General features: G+C 36.5%; 4 protein-coding genes and 1 pseudogene across 4 annotated transcripts; all 5 read right to left on the bottom strand.

Moving 5' to 3' along the window:
- Nucleotides 1–719: 719 nt before the first annotated feature.
- On the bottom strand, nt 720–5,882 carry LOC106353576 (probable LRR receptor-like serine/threonine-protein kinase At1g06840). Its single transcript, XM_048751726.1, has 19 exons — nt 5,601–5,882; nt 5,300–5,418; nt 5,031–5,181; nt 4,741–4,812; nt 4,577–4,648; nt 4,334–4,477; nt 4,174–4,245; nt 4,007–4,078; nt 3,857–3,931; nt 3,696–3,764; nt 3,549–3,617; nt 3,398–3,469; nt 3,201–3,287; nt 2,539–3,116; nt 2,306–2,464; nt 1,942–2,225; nt 1,818–1,869; nt 1,481–1,731; nt 720–1,402 (listed from the first exon to the last, which is right to left on the bottom strand). Exons 2-19 carry the CDS (start codon nt 5,397–5,399, stop codon nt 953–955), a joined length of 2,829 nt encoding a protein of 942 aa, XP_048607683.1. The 5' UTR covers nt 5,400–5,418; nt 5,601–5,882; the 3' UTR covers nt 720–952.
- A 382-nt stretch (nt 5,883–6,264) lies between these two features.
- LOC106353575 (probable LRR receptor-like serine/threonine-protein kinase At5g37450) lies at nt 6,265–12,536 on the bottom strand. Its single transcript, XM_048751725.1, has 20 exons — nt 12,492–12,536; nt 10,754–12,357; nt 10,523–10,670; nt 10,349–10,420; nt 10,197–10,268; nt 9,958–10,101; nt 9,810–9,881; nt 9,640–9,711; nt 9,477–9,551; nt 9,334–9,402; nt 9,175–9,243; nt 9,018–9,089; nt 8,848–8,931; nt 8,691–8,759; nt 8,080–8,600; nt 7,818–7,973; nt 7,428–7,714; nt 7,284–7,335; nt 6,948–7,195; nt 6,265–6,852 (listed from the first exon to the last, which is right to left on the bottom strand). The coding sequence occupies exons 2-20, from the start codon at nt 10,842–10,844 to the stop codon at nt 6,370–6,372; spliced, it is 2,856 nt and encodes a 951-aa protein (XP_048607682.1). The 5' UTR covers nt 10,845–12,357; nt 12,492–12,536; the 3' UTR covers nt 6,265–6,369.
- A 724-nt stretch (nt 12,537–13,260) lies between these two features.
- LOC111211305 (putative pentatricopeptide repeat-containing protein At1g02420) lies at nt 13,261–15,333 on the bottom strand. Its single transcript, XM_022712282.2, has one exon. It carries the CDS (start codon nt 15,258–15,260, stop codon nt 13,803–13,805), a length of 1,458 nt encoding a protein of 485 aa, XP_022568003.2. The 5' UTR covers nt 15,261–15,333; the 3' UTR covers nt 13,261–13,802.
- A 2,451-nt stretch (nt 15,334–17,784) lies between these two features.
- On the bottom strand, nt 17,785–19,803 carry LOC111211307 (cytochrome c oxidase assembly protein COX11, mitochondrial-like). Its single transcript, XM_048751724.1, has 8 exons — nt 19,647–19,803; nt 19,415–19,537; nt 18,959–19,259; nt 18,791–18,843; nt 18,607–18,679; nt 18,398–18,502; nt 18,229–18,309; nt 17,785–18,116 (listed from the first exon to the last, which is right to left on the bottom strand). The coding sequence occupies exons 2-8, from the start codon at nt 19,483–19,485 to the stop codon at nt 17,958–17,960; spliced, it is 843 nt and encodes a 280-aa protein (XP_048607681.1). The 5' UTR covers nt 19,486–19,537; nt 19,647–19,803; the 3' UTR covers nt 17,785–17,957.
- Nucleotides 19,804–23,087: 3,284 nt separating this feature from the next.
- On the bottom strand, nt 23,088–25,396 carry LOC111211304 (annotated as a pseudogene).
- Between the last annotated feature and the right edge of the window lie 904 nt (nt 25,397–26,300).

Raw genomic sequence — 26,300 nt, 5'->3', positions numbered from 1 at the left:
TGAGTTATTCCCATATTTTAAAAAAATTTCCAAAAATATAAATTGACATTAGATGTAATATATGAGTTATTACCATATTTTAAAAAGTTTACCAAAAATATAAATTAACATTAAATGAAATTGTCCATGTCATATTAAGCTATAAGACATGTCATCAATTTCAGTAGTTATGTCATATTTGTTTTGTGAAATTGATTGTAGAAAGGACATGTGGCAAAATCACTTCGCAAATATAGTTTAGGAGATATTCACAACCTCTGTTGGTAACATAATCTCACGCAGCATCGCTATGACTGTATTTCTTTTTCTTTTCTTTACGACTGTATCACAATACTCTCATATATGTTTACGCATCTGCTACTATATTTCTTACACAAAATCCCTCATGGTCCGTTGACAATTCAAACAAACACACTAAAACTCAATGATACGTACTGCCAATATAGCTCAGGCGATATGAAACAATATAAGCCTTAAACAAAACAAATGTAATTGTCTAGACTTAACACCATCAAACTTGAAACTTTTATATACAATTAAGTAAAACAAATAATAATACACAAATAATCTCACGCAAATAATGTATTTCAATAGAAAATACAGCTGAGATAGATAGTAAAATTAAAATTTTAAAAAAATATAAAATGTTACACAACAAATATAATATTCCCGCACGAAGCATCATGTAAAATTATTATGTATTCATGAACATGTTAATATTAAGATAAACATAATATATAATAAGAATAACAAAACATACACAATAAAAATTAATATCAACATACGTTTAAGTAAATTATATTTATGTATTTTTTGGTTACAAACCCACCCTACGGGCGTGCCAAATCGTAGTATATATATATATATATATATATATATATATATATATATATGTTACAGATAACAGCAAACCAAAAGCTCAGTCAGGTGTTTGTTTCGTTTGTGGTATGACTCAGCGAGGAGCGATGCTGGGAACAACGCCGCTGCTGAGATCGCTTCCTAAAAGGCTCGCCGACTCGTAAAGGTCTCTTGTTACATTCGAAGAAGATGTTGACAGCACCGAGGAGGACGACTTCGTCTCCATTTTTCCTTCCTTGTCGGGGAGGAGTGCCTCCAGCTCTTTCACCACCTCAGCCATCGCAGGCCTCATATCAGGCGAGTCGTGGCTACACCTCAGTGCCAATGAGAAAAACCTTTCAGCGGTTTCCATCGACCACGCCTCCATTCTCTTGTCTATCAGCGACACCATCATGTCCGCCGTCTTCACCTCTCGCACAATGTTTTTGCCATGGGATATGGCGTGCATACCAGTCAGCAGCTCCAAGAACACAACCCCCATGCTGTACACGTCGCTCTTGTCCGTCAGCTTGTGCGTCAGGAAGTATTCTGGATCCAGGTACCCCTGCAACAATCACAAACTAAGCCATGCATGCATCTAAATATGTTTGTTTTTTTACATCATTCATTTTTGATCACTCACTGGAGTCCCACGAACAACCGTGGATACGTGTTTAGGCACATCCTCTTCCTCCTCCAAAGCAGGAGCAAGACGGGACAGTCCAAAGTCTGCAACTTTGGCATTGAAGTTGAGGTCGAGGAGGATGTTACTGGCTTTGATGTCTCGGTGGAAGACTGGTGGGTTGGCTTCTGTGTGAAGGTAGAGAATACCCCTGGCTGCTCCCAAAGCAACACGAACCCTCATCCCAAAGCTCAATGTCTCCTTCCCTTTAGCTGCATACATCATATTCCAAATTAGGTGAGAAAACTAGCTAAATGGCACACACACACAGCCCCATGGAATTTATCTACTTCCGTACCAGAGAGCCAGTCGCGAAGGGTGCCGTTTGGCATGAATTCGTACACCAGCATCTGCACATTCAGCAACGAAACGCAATTAAACACAAGTCAGTGATAAATCGAGGAGGCTGGGAGAGAGAGTACCTGCTCCCCTTCTTCGTCACAATAACCGATAAGGGACACTAGATTCCGATGATGCAACCTGGAGAGCAACTCTATTTCATTCAAGAACTCCTTCTCACCTTGCAAAGACCCTTCATCAGCTCGCTTTATGGCAGCAACCGTTTTGTCAGATAACACACCTCTATAAACCTTTCCGTAGCCTCCGCGTCCAACCAAAGCTGAGCTGCTAAAATCGTCCGTGGCCTCTGCTAGTTCTTTGAACCTGAAGCCTCTTATCCCAGAATTCATCAAGGAAGCTTTCGAGGCTGTGACATACACAATAAATTCAATTAAATTTGGGGCCTTTTTAAGTGACTCAGTGGGGGTGGGGAATGGTCCAACTTACAAGACCGTCTTCTAGATATCTCACGCTCGTGCTTGCTGTATCTTCTAAGCAACAAGGCGGCAACCAAGGCGGAGATTGCAACAGCAGTCACCACAGCCCCTGCAGTTATTGCTGCCAAACGTCCCCAGCTAACGCCTTTCCTTTCACTGCTCAAGTTTACTGAGCAGATAAAAACAAGGTTAGATTAGAGGTCAATCAATGCCTTCAGTTACAAAAAACAAAAAAACACTCACCATATGAATATGGCCCCTGCAGAGTGAAGTTGAGCAGCTCATATGGTCCGAATAAGTCACTCCCGGGAAATCTCCATGATGCGAATATGCCTCTGATTCTCACAACTTCACTCGTGTTAAATGTGCTTCTTGTAACTTGCGGAAAAAGTTTCAGATGCATCCTCAGACGAGGCCCTTTCTCCCATTGATAAGAGTCGATCCAGAGTTGATAGGGCTCCATTTGAAGAAAATCGGTAACATACTCCCCGAACTGATCAATATATGGAGGGAAGTATGAGAAGCTAGGACTCTTCAGACGGTATCCAATCCTGAGAGGCGCTGCACAAAAGCATCGTAACGGGGATGCTGGACTGTATTCGTAGAAATCAGGAGTGGGACAGGCTAGAGGAGGACAGTCTGTTGAGTTGGTTGCTGGTGGTGGTGGTGATGTCCACGCTTTTCCTATGGATTCGCAGAAGAGGCCTGCGTTTGTTATGCTTCCGTTCTTGCATATCGGATTACCATCAAGCCTTAAAGTGACATTTTCTGGAGGAGTTAGATCTCCTTCAACATGTGACAGACTATTATTCCTGAGATCCCTGTAGGATTTCGGAGACAATATTAGACAAGTTGATGAAATGCAAAGTGACCATAAGTGTGAACTAGGGAAACGCGGCTATTACAGTAGAAGTCTAGCTTTCTTCCGTAATGAGATATTCTTCCAGAGGGAATCAGGGACAGATCCAGATAACATATTGTTCTTCATCGATCTGCACAAGATTTGAGGTTTTATTTATTTACTTGCCAAGTCGACATTGCTACCCTCACTAGCCCTTATTATTCTCTTTGGATATAAAGAAACATAAACACATTTTCTCACAGCATCTGAAGCAAAGGGAGATTTGAGAAGCTCAGCGGAATGGATCCGTTTAGTATGTTGTTTGATAAATCACTGCAAATAAATCTCAAAAAACTTGTAAGGTCACCGGATAAAAGAAGGGAAACAGAATTAACATCTGAAGAAAGCATACATGGTTGTCACATCCTCAGAAAGATTAGAAGAAGGTATAGGTCCTGTGAGCTCATTCCAGCTAAGATCCCTGTAGCGACCGAGAAGCACAAACAGATTCACAAAATGGGAATAGAGAATCCATGCGTTGAGACTGATCCCAACTTACAAGTATTTGAGACGACGTATCCTGCTAAAATCAGGAAGAGCCCCTTTCAAACTACAGTTTCTAAGACTCCTGCAAGTGGGAAAAAAATATATATGTATGAATCTTTGAAATGACAAAAAGAAAAACAAAACGACTTGAGATAACAGTGGCCCCAAATTTACAGCTTCAGTATACTAGAAAAGTTTCCATAGGAAGCTGGTATATCTGATCCACTGAAGTTGTTATTATCAAGTTGCCTGCAGTGAGAGGACAATAACACCATGAAACTAACAATTATTCATAGAATGAACACAATAGAGAAACAAACATACAGGATTTGCAGGTTTGGCAATTGAGAGAGTTGCGGTGGGAGATCTCCGGATAAATTGTTGTTGTCTAGCAGCCTGTAAAATTTTGACCACTTTTAACACCACCATGATGATATAATATCCCAAATAATGGAAATAGTGAAAAAAACATTATTTGGCAAAAGACTCACACGTGAAAGATGTTTGTAAGACTGGAAAGCTCAACTGGAATCTGGCCGGTCAACGAATTATTGTTGAAGTGCCTGTGCAAAGGCCAAAATCAAAACTTGTGAGTTGACTGACACTGAGAAATCTGCGTCTGAGGTTGATGATGATCACTGTCTGACTCACAGATGTTTCACTTTTCTCAAGTTGGAAAAGGACTTTGGTATTGGTCCTGTGATATTATTTTCATCAATCTGGAACCTGTTCAAGTTCGAAAGATAGCCTAGTTCGCTTGGTAAAGGCCCTGAAAGTTTGTTTCCATTCAGCAGCCTGGCCACAGGTTACAAAATCAGAAGAAGGTAAACAACACGTGCTTGTCAAAATAAGGTTTAGAGAAATGATTGATTATCAGAGGTAGGTCCAACTTACAAGAGTAGCAGGGATGATATCTGCCCTATCTCCTTTGGAATTGAACCACTTATATTGTTCCACATGAAATCTCTTCATTTAGTTAGGCACATGAAAAGACTCAACATTTTAGTACAACATAAAGGAAAATATAGGGGTCACACACTTAACATGTTGAAACTTACAATATCTCGAGATGACCTAATTTTCGGAGCTCTGGTGATAAACTCCCGGAGAGATTCATATTCATCAGTAGGCTGCTTGGCAACAACAAACAAAAAAAAAGGAATCCTGTTATAGGAATAGCTAGCTGGTCATGTCCCCAGAGAATGAAAAGAAAAGAAAAGAAAAGGGACAAACTGAAGCAGCTTCTCCCAAGTTAAGCCGGTTAACTACAACATATATATATATATACAAGCAGACCAGCGAAGAAAGGGAAGATGAAGAAACAAAAAAAGTGCGAAGTAAAACATACAGTTCTCGGACATGAAGATATTCGTCAGTTCCAATCTCATTGGAGCAGATAACTCCTGTCCAATTTGACCTGCAAGGGTCTCCTCTGTTCCAGTTTCTCAAATAATCTTTAGGATCAACTAAACTTCTCTTAACTGATCGTAAAGCAGTGACTGCAAAATGGAAAAGATAGTTGAAAATCACAACAAGATGGCTAGAACTAAAATTGGTTGGAAACAGCAATCTTCTCACAAAGAAAAAACACACACAAATTATATAAAGTGCAGGCACCTTCAGAGGGGTCTGTTCGTGCATAGGCAAGAAGAAGAAGCAGGCAGAAAAACGCAGCAAGGAGCTGATATAGATAGACTCTTTGAGACAACAACGCCATGATGCGTGTGAGAAGGTAACTGCATAAGATGATGATGAGGATATCAAAGAGTTAAGAGTAATAATAATATAAAACCGCTGATTAATCAAAATCCAAGGTGCTCTCTTGTATTTATGGCAGAAAAGGACACAGCAGCAGCAGCAGCAGCAGCTAAAAATTCAACGCCAAGCATTCATTGACTCTAGGACAAAGATCATTTACCTCAAGTCTTTGGTTAGATCAGGTCATGTTTCCAAAAAAAAGGCAGATGTAGATAAGAGGAATCGGCGGAGAAATCTGAAGAAACCCTAGTGACCGGAGAGAAGTCAAACAATGCAGATCAAATGAAAGGGGGCAATTAACAATCAATCTATGGGGGAAATGAAATGAAGTCGACAAGGACCATCGTGTGTGTGGGTTTGATTTTTCTTCACAGCGATGGTGGGAGAAAGACGGCGACTTGAGACGCCCCCACCACCATTAGAATAATACCCACCCCCCCTTATATCGGAGATGGACAAACTGAAACCCAGACGCGGTCTTGTTTGTGTTTGTGGTTGTGTCGTATTGTGGGTCCCCTTTCTCAATCCTTGAAGTCAACTCCTTTCTCGGTCTTCTTTCTTTCGAAAAAATCTATCTTTTACATTTTAAATATTTTATTAACTAATTATAAACTTCAAAAACTTAATGATACTAGTTGAATTTTTATTAGTTTATAAAAAAAAAGATAAACACAAAAAATATGTAAATTTAATGTGTTTTATTAAAACGTGTGAAAAATCTAGAATATGTAACTTTAAAGAACAGAGAAAGTATTATTTATTTATTATAAAGTTTAGAATTCGAGTGTTTCAGAAAGGAAAAAAAAAAAAAAAAAAGTCTAGAATTCGAAAGATATATATAGCATTATTGGCTTTCCCCCGTTGTTTTTGCTTATATAGTACAGTAAGTAGGAGTATGTGGAAGCAAACTACACACAGTAAAGAAAAGACTAGCGGGGTGCGATGGAGGGGATGACTCCACTGACGAGTTCGTTAGCTGTGAATTGTGAGAATGTATTATTATTATTATAAGAGCCAAGCCCTGGAGCGAAGAAGCCTGACATTCCCGAAGCAGAAGAAGATTGCACCGAAGGGCTTGAATATGGCTTCTCTTCCTTTGTAAACAGGTTCTCCAGCTCCCTCACGATCTCCAGCATCCCTGGGCGCTCTACTGGTTCATCCCGGCAGCATCTGATGGCCAGCTCCATGAATCTCTTCACCCCCTCCTCAGAGTAGTCCTGCCCCATGCTCTCGTCTATCACCGACAACATCATCCCGGCTTCCCATGCTTCCTTCACCTCTCGGACGATGTTCCTCCCGTGTGAGATTGGGGGCATTCCTGTCAGAATCTCCAGAAACACAATGCCCAAGCTGTAGACGTCACTCTTCTCTGTCAGCCTGTGGCTCAAGTAGTATTCTGGATCCACGTATCCCTGTTTAAAATTATATATTTACGTTACAAGCAGCTTTTTTACTTCCTAGTCAAAAGAAAGGAATATATATATAAGGAACAACAAGAACAACATACAGGGGTGCCTTTGACGATGGTAGTTACGTGATCCCTTTGCACACCTCCACCGTCTAGTGCTATGAGCTTTGAGATTCCAAAGTCTGCCACTTTAGGGTTCATCTTGTTGTCCAGAAGAATGTTGCTGGGTTTGATGTCTCGATGGATTATTGGCGGGTCCGCCTCTGTGTGCAGATACAAAACCCCCCTCGCTGACCCCAGTGCTATTCTCAACCTTAGCCCGAAACTCAGCGGCTCTCTGAACCTCGCTGCGTTCATTGGATAGAGAATAGATTAACATCACCAAAAAAAAATAATTCAAGATTAAAGGATGTGGAGGTGTGATCTTCTTCCTACCAGAGAGTGCGTCTTGAAGAGAACCCTTGGGCATGAACTCATATACCAACATCTGAAACAGTGTCACATAGTTTTGACATTGAGACACGTATGGTTTTGACAAGAGAATAAATAAACAGCATGCATGCATGAGTTCTCGTTCACCTGTTCTCCTTTCTGATCGCAGTAGCCGAGCAAAGAAACAAGGTTTCGGTGGTGTAACCGTGAGAGCAACTCGATCTCTGTGTAGAACTCTTTTTGGCCCTGAAGAGATCCTTTCTCTGCACGTTTGACCGCCACAATCAGGCCACATGGTAAATGCCCTCTGTAGACCTTCCCATAGCCTCCTCTGCCAATCTGAGACAGATCACTGAAACTGCTTGTTGCTGTATCAAGTTCCATGAAATTGTAACCCTTCACGCTTTCCATGTTAATTGGAGATTTAGGGACGACTAAGCCAAGGGAGAAATTAAGATAATGGAGAAAGTAAATAAGTAAATCTTTTAATTAGTCTGTTGATTCACAAACATAAATGGACTGACTCTCATCACTTACTCGGCTCTTGTTGTTGCTTAGCTTTTCTCTTGATGAAGAAGAGGAGCAACGCTAGAAAGGATAATCCAAGGAAGAAAGCAATGGTTCCTCCTACAATGACTCCAATTTTGACACCTTTGCTCATTCCCGACTTACTCGGGTATAAGTTGAGAGTAACTACACATGCATGCAACACACACACCTACTCTTTTGGTTCACACAATAGGATTGTTAAAGTTGCTGAGTAGACAAAAGAGACACTATTATTAATTAATACTATTACCGTCTTTGTAAGGACCCAGGAGGTTGATATAGATAATCTCGTAGGGGCCCAGAGAATCGTCGGTATCCAGAGAGAAAGTTGCAAAGAAGTCAACAATGCGTGGAAGCTCCGTTGTGTTGAATTTACTGTTCAAATCTGGAAAAACCTTCATGTTGATGGCTAGCCTTGGACCCGATTGCCACGAGAATGATTCAATAGACAGCTGATAGAGATTTATCCCGAGATTGGATGCCACATCGAGCATGTAGGCCACTGTGTAAGGTCGAAAGTCAGAGAAACTTGGACTCCTAAGCCGAAGTCCAATCCCAATTGGTGCAGCGCAGAAACATGGAACTGGAGAACCAATCACGTATTCGTAGTTTTCGCTCAAGGGGCAGGATTGTCGTTTGCACTCTCCCGTGGTGCTCGAGTTGTCCGACGAACTTCCAGGTGATTCCACCACGTCTACTGTTGTTGAGACGCCACAGAGATCAGCTACGTTTGTCTCATTTACTCTTGCACAAACTGGGTTTCCGTAAAGCCTGCTCATCACAAACACATTCTGATGATTCTCTCTCTCTCTCTCTCTATTCACGTTACTAACTCTTTTGTCACATTTACCACAAACTTACTTGACCGTGACATTGGAAGGAGGGTTTAGAACGTTTGACACATTTGTAAACAAGTTGTACCTCAAGTCCCTGCAAGTTGTTCCAATTAACATAACAAAAAAACAGCACTAATCTTGTTAAAAATTTGATCATCAATGTGTTTTGTATATATGCTGACAGGATCAGTTTTGCCTCTGCAGTAAAGCTCATCTTCTCCCATATCACAGGAATCTCCCCGCTTAAGTTGTTCTTCTTCAGAGACCTGACAAAATTAGACAACCACTACTCTTTGTCTTTTTTTTCTTCTCCTTGAATTATTATTAACAAGAGACAGAAGGTGGATCTTACAGTCTCTGCAAACGTGCAAGGCCTGAAAAATTTGAAGGGATGGATCCGTTGAGCATATTGTTGTACAGGTTACTGCATACAATAAACAAGTGCACTACTTCATTTTGCATGTAAAGACATATATCAATTTCAATCCTTGGCTTGGCTTTGAACCTACATAGTTGTGACGTTCCCAGAAAACCTCTTGTTGGGAATCTCTCCTGTGAGTTTGTTGGAAGATAGATCTCTGTAATAAGAACCAGAGAAAAAGCATCAGTGACGAACATACCATGGAATAATGCTAATTGTTTATTTTTCTCCTGTTTAAGTGACTCACAAGTAATAGAGAACCGGTGATCTGCTCATATCAGGAACGGGTCCTTCTAAATTGCAATTTCTGAGACTCCTGTTTATGGTGTAACCAACCAAATCAGTAAGCAACAGGAATAAAAAAGAACTCAACTCTGTTGTGCTTCTTACAGTTTGACGAGATTGGGTATCTTTCCATAGGAAGATGGGATCTCTGTCCCAACAAAGTTGTTATTGTCCAGTTGTCTGTAAAGAGCAAATTAAGTTGAACTTGGAAGAAAGTGGGTCGCCTCTAATAAGAAGTTGGAGACACAAAAAAAAAAAGGGCACTTACATAATTTTTAAGCTTGCCATCTGAGAGAGCTCAGGTGGAAGATATCCAGTTAGCTTGTTATTGTCCATCAAGCTGCGAAAAAATTGTTGAGCCACACCACAAAACTTATCCACGGCAATTAGATTTGAATACCGATTTGATCAAAATTTACATGTAATCAAGAAACTTACAAGTGCAGAACGTCAGGTAAGGAAGAGTACTCAGGGGGAATCTGACCCGTGATTGAGTTGTTGTTCATGTGGCTAAGCAAAGAAAAGTACAAGTGATGTCAAATTGGGTATTGTTAGAAGAAGGAAGAGGGAAAGGGAGATCTCTCACAAGTGCTTCAGTTTTTTCAGATTTGCTAATGACGTTGGAAGGTCTCCGCTGATGCCGTTGTAGTCTATCTGAAGGATTAAGAGATTGGAAAGAGAGCCGAGTTCTTGAGGCAAAGGCCCCGTCAGTTTATTTCCACTTAGTAGCCTGCACACAAAAACAAAAAAAAAGCTGTTAAGTGATGCGGTCAAACCAGGGGAAGTGAGAGTTGATGGAAAAAAAAATGATCAAAGACTGCTTACAAGAAGATGAGATGAGTCAAGTTGCCTACTTCTGGTGGAACCTGACCCGTTAGATTGTTCCACATGAAGTTCCTGTGAATCAGGTAATCTATATTTTTAAAATAAGACGCTCGGTTGGTAAACCAAAGCTCTGAGGAAAACATTGCACATACAATATGGTGAGGTTCGCTAGATGGCTGAGTTCAGGTGCAAGTGTTCCTGTGAGGTTTAAGTTGAGCAACCGCCTGCATCATTTGATCAATCCAAAGAAACAACAGGTAACATCTCAACTAAATGTTTGGTTTTGTGAATTTAAAAACTACAGAAGAAGAAAGTTTAAAACGTACAACTCTTTAACATGAAGATATCCATCGGAAGGATCGGCGATGCAGAAAACACCGGTCCAATTAGAGGCGCATGGATCCGTCTTTTTCCAGTCTTGAAGATGATTCATAGGGTCCTTCAGTTTGCGACGAACAGCGTGCAGAGCACTAACTGCAACCACAACAAAAAAAGGACCTCATTAGCAGCAGTCATCACTGTTTACACATACGGTTACTGATCAGAGAGCACCGTACCATCAAGCGGATGAGTGATCTGTTGGGCATCCAGCAAAGACAAGCAACAAGAAGACAACACCAGCAGAATGAGGCCGGCCGTACTCATCATCTCTTATATCTTTTTTTCAGCTTTGTTCTAAAAAGCAGATTACTATTTCTTTTGCTCAGAGATTACCAACTTCTTAAAATGCTGGGAGGAATGAGAATACCACTTGAAAGGACGCGTATATATGGAAGGAAGTTCAATACAGATGCAAGCACCAATGAGCTTAAAATACTCAAAACGGAACTGTCAGTAACCCTCAAGTTGGTGGTTTTGCTGCAATATTTATATGTAAATACTGAGTGTTGGAAGCGTTTAAAAAGGCAATCAACAGTTTGTCCAAGTCTCTTCCTCCTCCCCCACCCATTGGGACTGGAGGAATTCTTTTGTGTTCCTGCAGTATGAAAAATTCAAACCTTTTATTTTTAACAGAAACAGCCCAATGGAGACATTATTACTTCAACCATATCCTCCTCCAACAGTTGACATTTGTTTATTGCTTGTTTCTTCTTCTCTCTTTTAAGAAGTAAATGTCATTACACATCATTGTCAGATCTACGTCTGTACATACACACACAGAGATTATATTGCCTTCTTTTCTCTTGATAGACAGACTTTTACTAACTCTGGGCACTTGTTTGAAACATTCTTGCTAGAACAGAAACATCTTGACTTATTCATAACCCAAAAAGAGAGAAGATAAAAGTCGGAATCATCTCGACTTTGGCTTGTTAAAAAATAATATGTAGTGACAGCTTTTTGTATCATATGATTAAATTGTGGAAACAGAAAGTTTCACATAATTATGATCATTGATATAAATCAGAGGAAGCAAATTACTCCAATAAGAGCACACCAAGCAGAAATTTGAGTAGAGAAAGTTGTTTTTAAAGGTTTTAGTTTTCTTCTAAGCAGAATAATGTATCAGTGGTTAGGATAGCAAACAAAAAGGATGCATTGACTCTGTCCTTTTGTTATTTGTTTGCTGCTAGTTGGTGGATAAAAAGGAATACCGGTAGGAGCCGAACAGAGCGTGTGTTTTAGGTAGATTGGAACACATGAATACTATGTTTTAAAATTAGGGGTGGCTCCTGTGTTTATTATATATCTCGTGGAAAACCTTGCAAATACTGGATTGCTATTTCTCATTAAATATTGACTAGAGGAAACTGACTTAAATAAATATCTCCGGATTTTGGTTCTTAAAAACTTGCAACTATATTTGTTTATAGTAACTTTAGTGTTTTTTCTTCAAGAAGAGTACACAAAACAAACTTTAAAATATTATTTAACATATAATTCTTGAAAATTTGGAAATACTTGCAAATAATTCAGACTCACAAATACCAAAGAATCTAGTAGGGCAATTAACTTACATAGCCACTTTTCACTTCCTCCTCTGCAAACAAAATAGTCACATAAGAGGTCATGATTTTCCATTGATGTCTTTCAGAAGGTCAGAGTCTTGTCTTTGTACAAAAAATGATGAGTTTCCATGCCTCTGATCCACCTTCAGCTTCCACTTTCAGTTTGTCGGCTCCACTACTGGCGGAATGCAATCTACTTTATATCGAAGAGTCTATTCCACAAAGATTTTTTTTTTAAAAGAAAAGACAAATAAAACAGATCCTCATTAGTGAAAGCAATGGAAAAGGAAGTTAAAAAAGGATATTAATTCACTTTATCTCCCGCAAAATGTAACTATCATTCTACCTTTCTGAAGAAAGATGAATACGAATTATCCCAAACAAGTTTGTAAAAATTAAAATTTTAAAATGAAAATATTATAAATAAAAATATATACATATTTTATATATTAATTTAAATTCACAAACAATATCATAATTTATTTTGTAAAAACTTTAAATTAACTAACTATTCATTAGAATATTTAAAAATTAATATACATACATATATAAAGATATACACATATATATAACGAAACAAAATATTCTTTCAAAAGTTTAACATAAATCTTCAAAAAAATGTAATAAAATTATAACTTTAAACTAATTAAAAATTAATTCAATAAACATAATATTATTATTAATCATATTATATTGATAATTATTATATTTTATTACAATAATATGTTTTTATATTTTTATAATGTTATAACATGCTAATATTGGTAATTTATTATTAAACCGCTGCAATATCTTATAATCAAACATTCACAAATATCCCGCAAAAGCAACAATTTTCAAACGTTGTGCCAGTCATACAAAATGTTTAATAACATTTGAAACCGCAACCATCCATATCCGCAAACTCCCGCACCTGCACCTGAAGTGGCTTTTCTAATCAGCCGATTTACCTTCATTAAATTTTTTGAATACATTCTTTTGCTTTTTCTGATGGCAGTTGTGTATCTGAAATTATCTAAAACATTCTAAATTTATTGTGTAAATATATGGTTAGAGAGCTCCCTACTTCTCTCATCACAGAACTTCTGGTTTAAGGTCACCAAGACAAGAGGAACTAAAAAACAACCATAAGTTTTGGCCGTGATTGTCTGAACCCCAATAGGAACCAAACAAACCAAACAAGAACCTAAAAGTCACGCAAAACAAACTTTGTGAAGTGTAGTAACATTTAAAAGAAGAAACCAGGAGACAGTGAGATTGGTCCTGAAGAGTCTGTTCTCTTTGGCAAATCAAAACTACATAAAATCTATGTTTACCATTTGATTAGTTCGAAAACTCTCTCTCTCTATAAGAGCAAAAAGATGCCATCAAGAGCGTCTGGTACAGTTTTAACCACCAATCCGCTGCTTGTTTCAGTAGAATCCAAACGTCGGCAACTTTTTCATCTTTGCCTCATCCATCTTCTTCTTCTCGGAAAATGTTATGATCGTCATCTTCTTCTTCAGTACCTACCTCAGCAAAACTCCTAAACTCTAACAATGGTTCCTCGACTTCATCTGATAGACTTGAACAAAAAAGACTCGGCCAAGTGCAATGGCATTATACATGAAGGACTCAACTGGCTCTTGAAAAACACTGGAAGAATGTTTTGCTTTCATCACTGAATCTCTGTACTGAAAACAGCCATCTTCTGTTTCAAATTACTAAGCTCTTCGTGCTTATTTGCTAGCTCCATCAACAACTTGATCCTTTTAAAAGAGACATTACTCGGTCTATGTCCCTTCTCAACCATCTCAAGCAAACATTTCTCAGCCTCGTCTACCTTAGCCAAATCACAAAGCAAATCCAAAAGCACATCCGAAACCAAACTATAAGAACCAAAACCTTTTACCACCATATCTTCCCACAACTGCAACGCCATATCCACTTTCTCGTGTCTCTTAAACATCTTAATCAAGAACATACAAGACTGAGTGTTTGGCAAACACCCATTCCCCAACATTCTCACATACAGCTCCCAAGACCGTCCCAAATCATTAGATAGAGACAGAACACGGAAAAACAGATTATAAGTAGTGGCGTTGGGAGACAAACCTTTCTTCACCATCTCATCCACCAACTTATCTGCATCCCCAAGCCTCCGGGCTATGCAATAGTTTCTTATAGCAGCGTTATAAGCAGGAACGTCAGGATAACATCCATACTCCTTCATTTCCTTCAAAACCTGGCGAGCTTTATCAGGCTGGCCTATTAACCCCAAACCGCCTATAATGGTAGTGTAAGTTATAACATCGGGAGTTACATCCTCCTCACGCATCTGATCAATCAGCTTGTAAGCTTTACCAATCTCTCTGTCCTTGCAATACACATCAATCAAGGAGTTGTAGGTAACGACATCAGGTTTGAGGCCCTTTTCTTTCGTAATTTCCTGGAAGAAAGCTTCAGCATCTTCGGATGATCTCCAGCCGGACAAAAGAATGTTAAAAGTGTGCAAGTCGGGGTGAAACTGATGCTTCAAAGAGTGATAGACATTCCTAGCATCGGTCATAGTCTTCTCTTGGCAAAGAGTTCTCAAGAGAGCATTGAAAGAAGCACTAGTGTCGAAGAAATGAGGCAGCAATCTCTTAAACTTCCAGAAGGACTCAACGGTGTGTCTAACGGAACACAGCTTAGCCACTCTACCTAAAACCACTTGCATCGTCCTAGGGGTAATCAAAGACCGATCATTTCGCTTAGCTTCAATCAAAACATCCCAGATCTGATCGAACTTTCGATTTCTACCGAGGATATAGAGCATCGTGTCGAGGGAAAAGGAGGAGTGAGCACCAGCGTACCTATAGAACTCCAGGGCTTGAAGAGGGTTTCCGTGACTGAACCTCACTCTTTTTAAAACCCTATCGATTAAGTCCTTTGACAAGTGGATTCCACTGGAGCTCAACGATTCCTTCAACTCTCCTCGCACATTTGAGCCATTGATCATCCGGTAAACAGCTTCCGAGTCATCGTTAGGCACGAGCTTCGCATCCGAAGAATCTATTGCCACACTGTGAAGAAATGATGTAGAGAGACCGAGACTGGGAACGCCAGAATCACACTGCCGCTTGAGTATCATCATCGTTTCAGGAAGGAGGAGAAGATGATGATCCAAGTAAAACCCTACCGACAACCAGAACTTGGTCTAAGTCGAGAGAGAGAGAGAGAGAGAGAGAGATTTGAACAAATCTAGAAAGCCCAATTTACTTTCTCATCAAACCTGTGGCCCAATTTACTTTCTCATCAAACCTGTGGCCCGTTACTCGTTCGACTTGTTTTTTTCAACCAAATCCAATCGTCTCAAAAATACTTCTCTCTTTCTCTCTCTCTCTCTATCCCACATCTATGTTGCCTTCTTTGATGAGAAAGATAAGTGATATATATTTTTTTTTAATTGCCATTTTGTCCCTATCCAACATAATCAAAACATATATATCTATCTAAATTATTCTTTTGTCTTTCTTCTGTTCGAAACTCCATCGTATTTCTTCTTTCTCTCTCTTGAACCTAGAAATCTAAGCCTTTTTAAAAAGTAAAATCTTTCATTCTTTGATTCATCTATGGAAAGCGAACAAACAAAAAAAGAAAGTAATTTTGAAAAAGAGGAAAGAGGAAAGAGCAAAGCTTTGATTTTGAATTTGCTCAAGGAGAGACAGAGTCATGGTGTAAAACTCTTCGTCTTGCTTCTTTGTGGTTGTGGCTAATAAAATAATTAGTTATACTTAAAAAGTTTTATCCAGGTAACAATACTTTCAATTATATGTTATTGCATATTTTGGATCAAGAAGACTACAATTACGACCTCTGAGTTACAATGGCGTATATGTTTTCATTCGTGCTCTTTCCCTCATCATCAAGGCTAGTTATAATAACCGGATACTAATCAAAATATCCAAATAACAATAATGACATCTGAAAAATTGATATACATTAAGTTACGAGAATAATCTACGACTTTGAGTTAGCCGACCATTGATAAAAAAATCTAACTAACAATAATGTCTGAATAATTATTTAAGTTAGCCGACAATTGATAAAAAAGTTCAACCAACAATTATGATATCCAGATAATTAAAATACACTATTTAACTTATTAGATATGAGAATAATCTACGAGTTTGAGTCTATAGTGATAATCAAATGCTGATTGAAAAATTCTAAATAACAATGTCCGGATAATTATTTAAATTAGCCGACCACTAACTTAAATAACCAACGACCATTAAAAATAACCGACCATTAATTTAAATAACCAGCAACTTTGGATAACCAAATAATTGTATGTTTATAGATATATCAATAGAGACACATATGTGTTATATTATTAGATACAAAAGATAACCGACCACTAACTTAAATAACCATCAACTATTAGAAATAACCGACCATTAATTTAAATAACCAGCAACTATTGGATAACCGAATAATTGTATGTTTATAGATATATCAATAGAAGCACATATGTGTTATATTATTAGAGACAAAAGATAACCAACCACTAACTTAAATTACCAGCAACTACTGGAGATAACTGGATAACTGGTATACATTATAAGTTTGGTATACAATGTAGCCGAATAAATAAATTGCATTGGCATATTATAAAATTCTCTATTATGATATTTCATTTGTTTGTTTTCGTAACCGGCTAACTATAACAAACAAAGATAAGTAAAGTTTATTAACCGGCTATTTCACAAATTACATCATTAAAGAAAAGTGAAAAACATTTTCAAAAACTATGGTAACAAACTAAGAAGAAAAACATGACTCGAGTACTTTATCCTTAACCAATTATGTCTTCTGAACTGACCTACTGACGATGGTACTTGGCGACGGTAATGTAGAGGAGGCGGCGATGGATGATGAAGGTTAGAAAAGAAGCATTTTCTGGAGCATGAAGCGAGAATGAGCTTTGATTTACCATAAATCTAAAAAATCTGATGGAGAGCAGCAGAAGAGACGGCGGGTTCTAAGTTCATGATCCCAAGCGACCCTTGATTGTTCCTTGGGAACAACTCTTGCATGTAGAAACAGTAATGGCCCACCCGCTTCTTCCAAAGACAAGTCCACGCACGCGCCGTCGTGTAACCACACTCAAAACTAACATGTTCTTTCATGCATGTGATCTAGTAGCAAAAACTAGTCTTCATACCTCGAATATGACCACCTTGAGGAAAAAGAAAAGTTATTGGATTGGATTGAATTGAATTTTTTTTTTTTTTGAAATTTACAAAAAAATACTGAGATTTAGACATGCAAAGAAGAAGAGATCAACCAGAACATGTAAAAGACAAAGAATAACATGAGCGTGTGTGAGAGAGAGAGGGAGGGAGAGAACACAAATATAAACGGGTTATATATGTATAGAATTACTTATGATTACATGCATGTAATCATTACACAACTTCTCTTCATAATGTTAAAGAAAGAAGTTATAGGGGCATCACGGTATTTTCTCGCTAGCAGAAGTTGGGTCTGGCATTGGACCACCTGTTTTTCCATTCACGCAAATTACTGAATCTTTCTATATTTTGTGCCCAAATCGCTCTAAATTGATTTGGAGAACTAGTTTTATGTTGTATATTTGATTTTGTTCAAGCAAATATTCAATATAATAATATCATATGTTTCGTTGTCTCCTACAACACAGCTGAAGCACAAAACAAATTACTAACAAACAATTTTCCCATTATGGAATTTTATTTTTTTAAACTGAAGGAGGGAGACTCTTCTTATTTTTCTTGCATTAGTTTCACTTCAAAAAAGCATGCAATCTTTAATTGGTTTCTTGAACTGGAACAGAGCTTTTATTGTCGACTGAATCTGTAGTAGTAGTTTCCTCGGACACTTTGAAGAACGTGTAAGACAATATCAAGTTGTTGATTCCGTCCATTCTTGAATCAGTCTCAAATTCAGGATCAATGTAGAAGAACACCTGCCAAACCCCCCAAGTTTTTACAACGAAAAGAGAAAGAAGAAGGTCTTAGTGGGCTATTTGATTTTGCTCAAGGAATATCAAGCAGAGCCAAGAAGAAAAGGCTATTCACCGGCATGTCAATCTGTTCTCCAGGAAGAAGTCGCTGTTCCTCAAAGCAAAAACACTGTATCTTGTTGAAATAAACTCCTGCCTGTGTGTTCCGAGAACCAATGAAAAGATGTATTAAGGGAAGTTGATACTTGATAGTCGATTCACCGAGGCTAAAATATTATATATACCTTCATGGGAGTGACATTGTATGTGGAGACTCCGGTTATTGGGGCTGAACTTTTGTTTTCAGCAGTGTAAAAGGCGAGTGCGCTTTCTCCAGGCTTTACTCTAACCTATAAGACAATTCCAAAACCACAAGACATATCAGTTTAAACACACACACCTACATTAACAAATCACAATACTCTTGTTGACGACTTATATATAAAGTCTAAACCTCTCTTTGAGTTGGAGTGAACTTCCACTGCATCCCATCTGCAACATCAGCATTGAACTGCACCACAATCTCCCTGTTTCCGAGACAAAAAGTGACAGCGTGTGATTATAATAAGCTAGCACCTTCACCATACACACATATTACCAAAAAGAAGACGGTTTATGAATGGGTCCCTTAACACCACCTTTCAGTGACGGTGCCAGATTCTGAATGTCTAGCAATCTTCTCCTCGACAGTCTGTAGTAGCATGAGTCCCAAAAAAAAAAAACAGTGGAGCAAAGATTAGGACAAAGACTAAGAATAATTGTGAAAGGAATAGAGAAATGGTTGACTTGTATATATAAAAATATACCTCTTTGCGTTGAACAGTACCTCCATAACCAGTAGCTTGGCAGAATGTTCTATACAAAGGCACAGCAGCGTAAGTTAGGCCAACCATGCCAAAGACAACGGCAGTGAGATAGTAGAGCATTTTCTTCGATTTGGATTCTGTTATCGAGTGAGTAGAATAGTGGCGATGAGCACCACCAAGTAACATGGATTTAGAGTGAGAAAACGAAGATGAGCTTCCCCAAAGCTCTCTCTTGCTTAGGAGATTATGCTGATTGCCATTACAAGCTCCATAACGAGGGCAGGGAACAAGAGGCACAGTCCTACACAGGCATCTCTCACAAGCTTAACTAACTCTTAATTCAATACGAATCTTAGGTTGATGATAACAAGTGCAAAAAAAAAAAGATACAACTTTCGCTGAGGAATTTCAACAAACAGTTAATATGCATTTCAGGGGGTGGGGGGTTCATTTTACCTCGATGTTCGATGAATGTTCTCTAAATATGAAGAAAATCGAGTCCCTCTACATGCCTTGGACCATGACATGGCCGAATCGGAATGGATGGTTTCAATCGATCGACACTACAAAAATACGAATCTGCACGAGAAACACGAACTCAGAAAACTAAACTTGTTTTGTCCATTTCCCAATCGTGATCGAATCAACGATGCCACGAAGAGTGTATCAAAATAGGAAGAAGACTTACCGGTTAACGAACGAACGGCGTTCTTGTGTCGTCTCGATTTCGTTGGCGGTTGAGATATATCAAAGACGTCGCATGAAATGAAATCATAATAAACACAATAAAGCCAACTATTCAAACAACGACTTGTCTGCTGTCTAAAGAAAAGATAATCCCATTCTTTTCGATTTTTGTTCACATGCGTCCAATTTAATTGTAAGCCCACTTTGTTATGCAGATTGCCCAATTAGGAAGATATACAACATCAATAGAACAGTGCAGATGAAATTATTGGTGGCATAATTGTAAGCCCATGTATAAATCTCTCTTGTTTACATGACACAAAGTGAGAGAGATGTAAATAACTCTCGAAGGAAATCGAAGAGAAAAAAGAGACGTCAAATAGAAGAGAGAAAGTGAAGAAAAAAATGCATTTTAAACCATTAGATCAAAACTAATCAATGGTCAAGAATTGTAATCTTTGTACTACAAAATTTAACCAATGAGAAAAAAGTTTGAAGATAACCCCTAGATGGATTTGTAACCCTTAGATTAAAACAATCAATGGTTAATGTTTTAATTTTGATGGTTAAAATTATATTTTATATTAAAGTGTATTTTTGATAAAGCTTTAAATTTCAAAACTTGGATTTTATGATTATATGTTGATTTTTTGATGTATGGTTTAAAATATGAAGTTTAAAGTTTAGGGTATATAACCGAGTGAGTTTAGGGTTTGGTATATAGTGTTTTGGGTTTCGATTTGAGATTTAAGATTATATTTTTAAATAACAAAAATATTAGAGTTTTAACATTTGTAGTTAGAATTTATGGTAGATGATTAATTAATTTTTTTAAAAAGTTTGAAGTTTAATGTTTTATGGTATAAGTCAAAGTATGTGGTTCAAGTTTTAGGGTTAAAGGTTCGAAATAGATATGGTTTGAGATAATGTTTTGAAAATATCTAACTTTATAATTTTATATTTAATATTTGTAGTTTAAATTTTAATACATTATAAAATATTATAATTTTATATTGAAAATATTGAATCCTTAGACTAAAATCAATCAATGGTCATGAAAAAAGCAATATAATTTGTAATTTTAGTTCTTTTTAATTTGTTTTAAAAATTGCTTAAACTTAAAAAATGTAGTTACAGGTTTAAATCAAAATTTAAAATGGAACTTTAAATTAAAGATTTTTTTTAATGATTAAAATTTGAGTTTAACTCAAAACTATAAACGTAAACCTGAACCTTAAACTTTAAATAATAATAAAAATATTGGATTTAATGTTCAAAGATAAACTTTAAATTTTTATAACTTTATAATTCTATAGTTTATGGTTTGAGGTTTATATTTAAGAAAAGATTAAAGTTAGAGTCTTGTAAGTCAGAATTGTATAAGTGATTTTAAAAGAACATATATCTCAAGATCAAGTTAAAGTCTCAACTTGAAGTTTAAGAAACTATACACATTCAGTTGATTTATATTCACTTGATATTGATAAGATGATCTTCAATATAACTTCTTAAAGTACTTGAATTCAGTTTTTCGATTTTAGGGTATATTTGAGGTATTGCTGATTTATATAAACGATACAACTGAGTTATCTAAACGATACGGCTGAGTTATCTAAACATTTTTTTGATTTTAGGGTATGTTTGAGGTGTGGCTGAGTTATGTAAATGACACGGCTGAATAGTGTAAACATAACATAAATCAAACACACAATACATGGGTGAGTTATGTTTTTTACATAGAAAACCAAAAATACAGGTTTTCTGCACCATTCTGGTATTCGTCCATGTATCCAAGCTTCAATGGAGAAAGACAAATACATTCCAAAAAACACTCAGATCGACAATTGTGGGATGTATTTAATTAAGTTTGTTTGGGTAGGAACCTTAAAGTTTTAACACTATATATAAAAGATAAATAACTAAACAGAATGATACCTTTTTATATAGAATGGAAAGTTGAGTAGATTAAGATGAAATTTCCGTTGCAGATTGAAGATTATAATTCCATTTCATCAATCTGAAAATAATTGCTGTGACAATCTATCTTAAGTCAAGTTGGTAACTTCAGACGAGTTAGCAAGTATAATCAAGAAGTCTTTACTGATAAAGAAGAGAGTTCGGGAAATCTTCAGTCTCCTGGTTTCAGCTTTAGAGGAACAAGTTTTTCAACATGTGGTATTTTCTACGCCGGGGCACGAACCGGTATATCTTGTACTGGTGGAGTTTTATTGGAACTTACGACCAACTGAAGGAGGTTTTTATGCAACAAGTTCCTAATACTACTGGGAGCAATCTAGTAAACCGAGAGCAACCTCCTCAAGTATCCACACATGCATTGTGCAGAATGAAAACGGTATAAATTAATATGTAAACATGTAAAACTGAACATGAACAAAAGCTAAAAGGGTATATTTTGTAGTTAATCCCCTATATATTATTTGAGAAGCATTACAACTTCTTTTTGTAGCCACGTGTCATCACTAGTAGAATCATTAGAGAAATATGTTGGTTCATCTAATTATATAATAAGCTTTTTATTAAACTAACAATAAATTAATCATTAATGTACTTTATTATTTCCTTAAATAAAATTTACGGAATTTCCTAATGTGGCTAAAGTATATATGGCAATTAATGATTTTGAATAATAAAGATTTGATAAAAAATAGTGTATCTTCTATCATATTTGTTTAATTTTAAGCTATTAAATAAATTAAATAACCACAATAACCATATAATAAAAATATAGATTTTTATGTATATGTTATATTTTGAATTTTTACAAACGGGTATAAATTACTAAAACTGTTAAAAGTCTTACATTCAAATTTTATGATCCATGGTTTAAAATTTTTGTTATGACAAAATACAAACGATTACAAAAATTATATAAGTAAAAAGTCTAATTTAATTAATTAATAAGATTAATATATATATCGTTTTAAATTAAACTATAAACCTTATAAAATACAATATTTTAGTTTCAAAATTTGCTTTGAACAATTTTTTTGAACGATCATTGACAACTTATTTTTTTTTTAATTATAAATCACTAAAACTATTAATCCCACAATGAAAATTTTGTTATCAGTAATTTAAATTTTTTACTATAAAAGATACAAATGATCAAAAAACTATATGAGTATAAATCAGTATTTAATAGATATTAATATTAAAAATATACTAAAATATATTATCTATGTTAATATCATTTAAATTTAATAACATATCCTATCAAATAAAAAAAAATTTGGATTAATACAATTAATTTATATGTTTGCACCAATTTAATTATATTTTTAATAGTTACTGACTTTTAATTATTTAATATATATTTATTATTTTATAATATGTAAAAATATTTAATACATAAAATAATTTATATATATAATGTTGATCCCGCGCAAGGCGCGAGTCTTAACCTAGTATACTTTTGTTTGGGTTTATTGAAGTCTTTTGATTCTTTTCATTGGAAAGGAAGCAAATTACATATATTACAGAGAGTGTCGAGACAGAGACACGTCTTTTGTTTTCTGATTTTTAGTTTTAAAATGAGGAAACTAGAACATCATCTGATGTATTAATACCATTAAAGACGTTCCTGTCTGAAGGCAAACCGGCTACAACACCGTGTTCGATTCCACATTCGTTCGTTCCTCTCTTGATCTTGAAGTAACCATCCTGAAATATAATTACACATAGACGTCAGATTTGGTGTGTTCCCTCTGGATTCTTGAATGTAATGCAAGGACCTTGAAAAGATCACAAGTAAAAATAAGTTTGATTTGAGAGAAGAGTTACTTACATCACCCCAGCTTCGGTTCCATTGATTTGCAAGCAACTGGTGTAACAATTCAAAAAGAATGTCAGCAAGTCTCCGGCCAACAGAAAACTGATAAGAGAGTGTGTATCAAAAGTGGATATCATACCCAATAATCTTCGCCATCATCAGAAGTTCCCCAGCCAATAAGCTTGACAGCATGACCTCCAATGTTTGCACCTGTTATGTGCTTGTACACTCCAGATTTGTAATGCGCAAAGTCCTAGTGGAAACAAAAAGATTCATGAGAATATGGAGTTCCATATAACAATCACCATGTTTGATCAAATCTTAAAAAACTTTTTGTAACTAACCTCATAAACGGTAAAGGCAACCTCAACAGGTCCGTTTTTGTAAACTTCAGCCATAATGTCTTGAGGGTCATGTCTGACTTTGTAGGCGCTAACACCATATAGTGTTTTGATTCACGCCAAAGCTGGTTTCCACTAACACATTTCCTCACACATTTTGGTGTAGGGTAAGCGGGTTCACATCCCGGGTGAGAGCATCCAATATTGTCAAAGTATGGATCACACTTGAGGAGGAAACCAAACAACATTGCAAACATTCGATAAATATATATCAACCGTTCCAATATATCATTTGCAGATGAAACAGAGAACTTGTACCTCTTCGGTGACTACACCGTGGTGCTTAAAGTATCGCCACGCTGAAATAGGGTAGCCACCATTACAGCCTTGACCGCAAAGGAATCCACAACATGCTAAGAGATCATTGACAGATAAAGATATATTCTGCACATGGGAGGGAACACAAGTAGAATCTTTTTGAAGAGAAAGATGGAATGCAATCATCAGTGTTTTTGGCTAGGCATTGGTGTTACCATGTTATATTTGATGCAGAACCTGTCAGACAGTGACTCTACAGCCCCAAATGCCCAGCAAGAACCGCAGTGACCCTAAACAAAACCAAAAACGCCTCAAAAGAATGTTTTTTTAATGAATCTCTAAACGCATAGTTTAGTATAAAATCCACTAAAATGTAGAGTGTTTTTTTACCTGATCTATAACCGAGGAGGGAGGGAATTTGATAGAAAGCATAAGAAGATTCAAGTCAGTATATCATGTTTTAAAAGAAAGAAATAAAGAGAGAGAGAGAGAGAGAGAGAGAGAGAGAGAGAGAGAGATAATTGACTGACCTAGGATCCTTCCAATGCTGGAGCACTGAGACCAAGCAGTTCTAGCGTCAAATTCTTTAGGAAGCTTGAGAGAGATGTCATGGCTTACAACAGGTACACCTAAGAATTCGTTCTTAGGTGTTGGTTTGACACCGAGGAGGCGCTTAAACTCTGCAACCTGATAATACATATACAAAAAAAAAAGGGAAAACAAAAGAGAGAAGTCAAGTTTGGATTAAGATTAAAAAAAAACCTGAAGAATTCGCGAAGTTAGCTTCTGCTGGGAAAGATTTTCTGCTGCAATTCCCTGAATTAAAAAAAAAAAAAAAAATCAAAAGACTTTACTTATGATACACTGCTAAAATGTGAGACGCGATCCACAAAAGTTTGAATCCTTTTTTTTTAAACAAAGAGTCAAAACCCAAAACAAAAGGCAGATCAAATCCAAAAACCGAAGGATCACTCCCAGACGGAAAAGGCACCACCAAGTCTGGATCTTCGTAAGAAAAACAGGACGATGATGATAGAGAAATTAAGAAGATGTACCGTATTAATAACCGCTAAAAGTAAGATAGCAGAGGCTAAGTAGACTCTGATGCAATGATGATGTTCAGCCATGAATCTCCCCTCCCCTCCCCTCCCCTCCTCCTCCTCTGCTAATTCAGTTGCAATGATTTGCCTATAGACTTTTTTCGATAAAAGGTATTCAATTCAAAGATGATCTCTTTTCTAAAAAAAGAAAAAAGAAGAGAAGGGGCTTGAAAATGACACATCATTTAATTTATTTTATTCCAAGGAAGAGAGAGATCTTGGCCATTCAGTTTATTCCACCAACCATTATTATAATACGCTCTTGATTAAGAGGTTCCGCCAGATTCATGCTATATGACTTGTCATCTATATGAGCCCTATCACGGGCCTACTTTTTGTTAAGTCTTTGTTCATTTCAACTTGTGGACTTGTAAACGTATTTCTAAAATTCTAGGTCACATGCTTTAATGTATAGTTTTTTTTGGTAAAATGTTAAAATTACCATTTTCTGAAAGGAGGTTACAATGTTGTCTTTGAACAACTTATTACAAAGAGGAAACAGAGTAAGAAGATGCGGGGAATTTAAAAACAGAAGCTAAACAGCAGAATTAAGAAGAAGAACCTATTTAACGTTACATTCTCAAGTTAATAAACGTCCACCAGACGTAATCTAGTGCTTTTCGTAATGCTACTATCTTTGTCTTGACTTTTTTTTTTTTTTTTTAACTCATGATTATTTGCCTTGTATACGTTTTGTAAACTAACAAATATATCGCATTTCCACCATTATGAAATTTATTTGGTTGGGTTAAATAGAAGAACTGGATTTATACATCTTCGATTTCTACACTCACAACAAGTGAACAAACTGACAAAGGATTTAATATAATTAACAGCAGGTATTAACATGCCTCCCAAAATACAAGTTTTAGAAATGAGGCTTAACCAGTATATAATGACATGATATATTAAAAGTTTTTTTTTGCTAAAAAAATATCTTAAAAGTTGAATTGAATTGTAAATTATTACTTTTATTTGAAAAACTTGTAAGAAAGGGAAGAACCCATCGATCGTGCCTACAAAAACCCTAACTGGCCTACATATTTGCAGTCTCTTTTAGGTTAGGAATCTAATGAGAGGATGAATTATTTATTTTATTTAACAAT

This window comes from Brassica napus, chromosome C3, assembly GCF_020379485.1.
Source record: "Brassica napus cultivar Da-Ae chromosome C3, Da-Ae, whole genome shotgun sequence".
NCBI classification, from domain to species: Eukaryota; Viridiplantae; Streptophyta; class Magnoliopsida; order Brassicales; family Brassicaceae; genus Brassica; species Brassica napus.
This window is presented reverse-complemented; position numbering and strand designations above follow the sequence as displayed.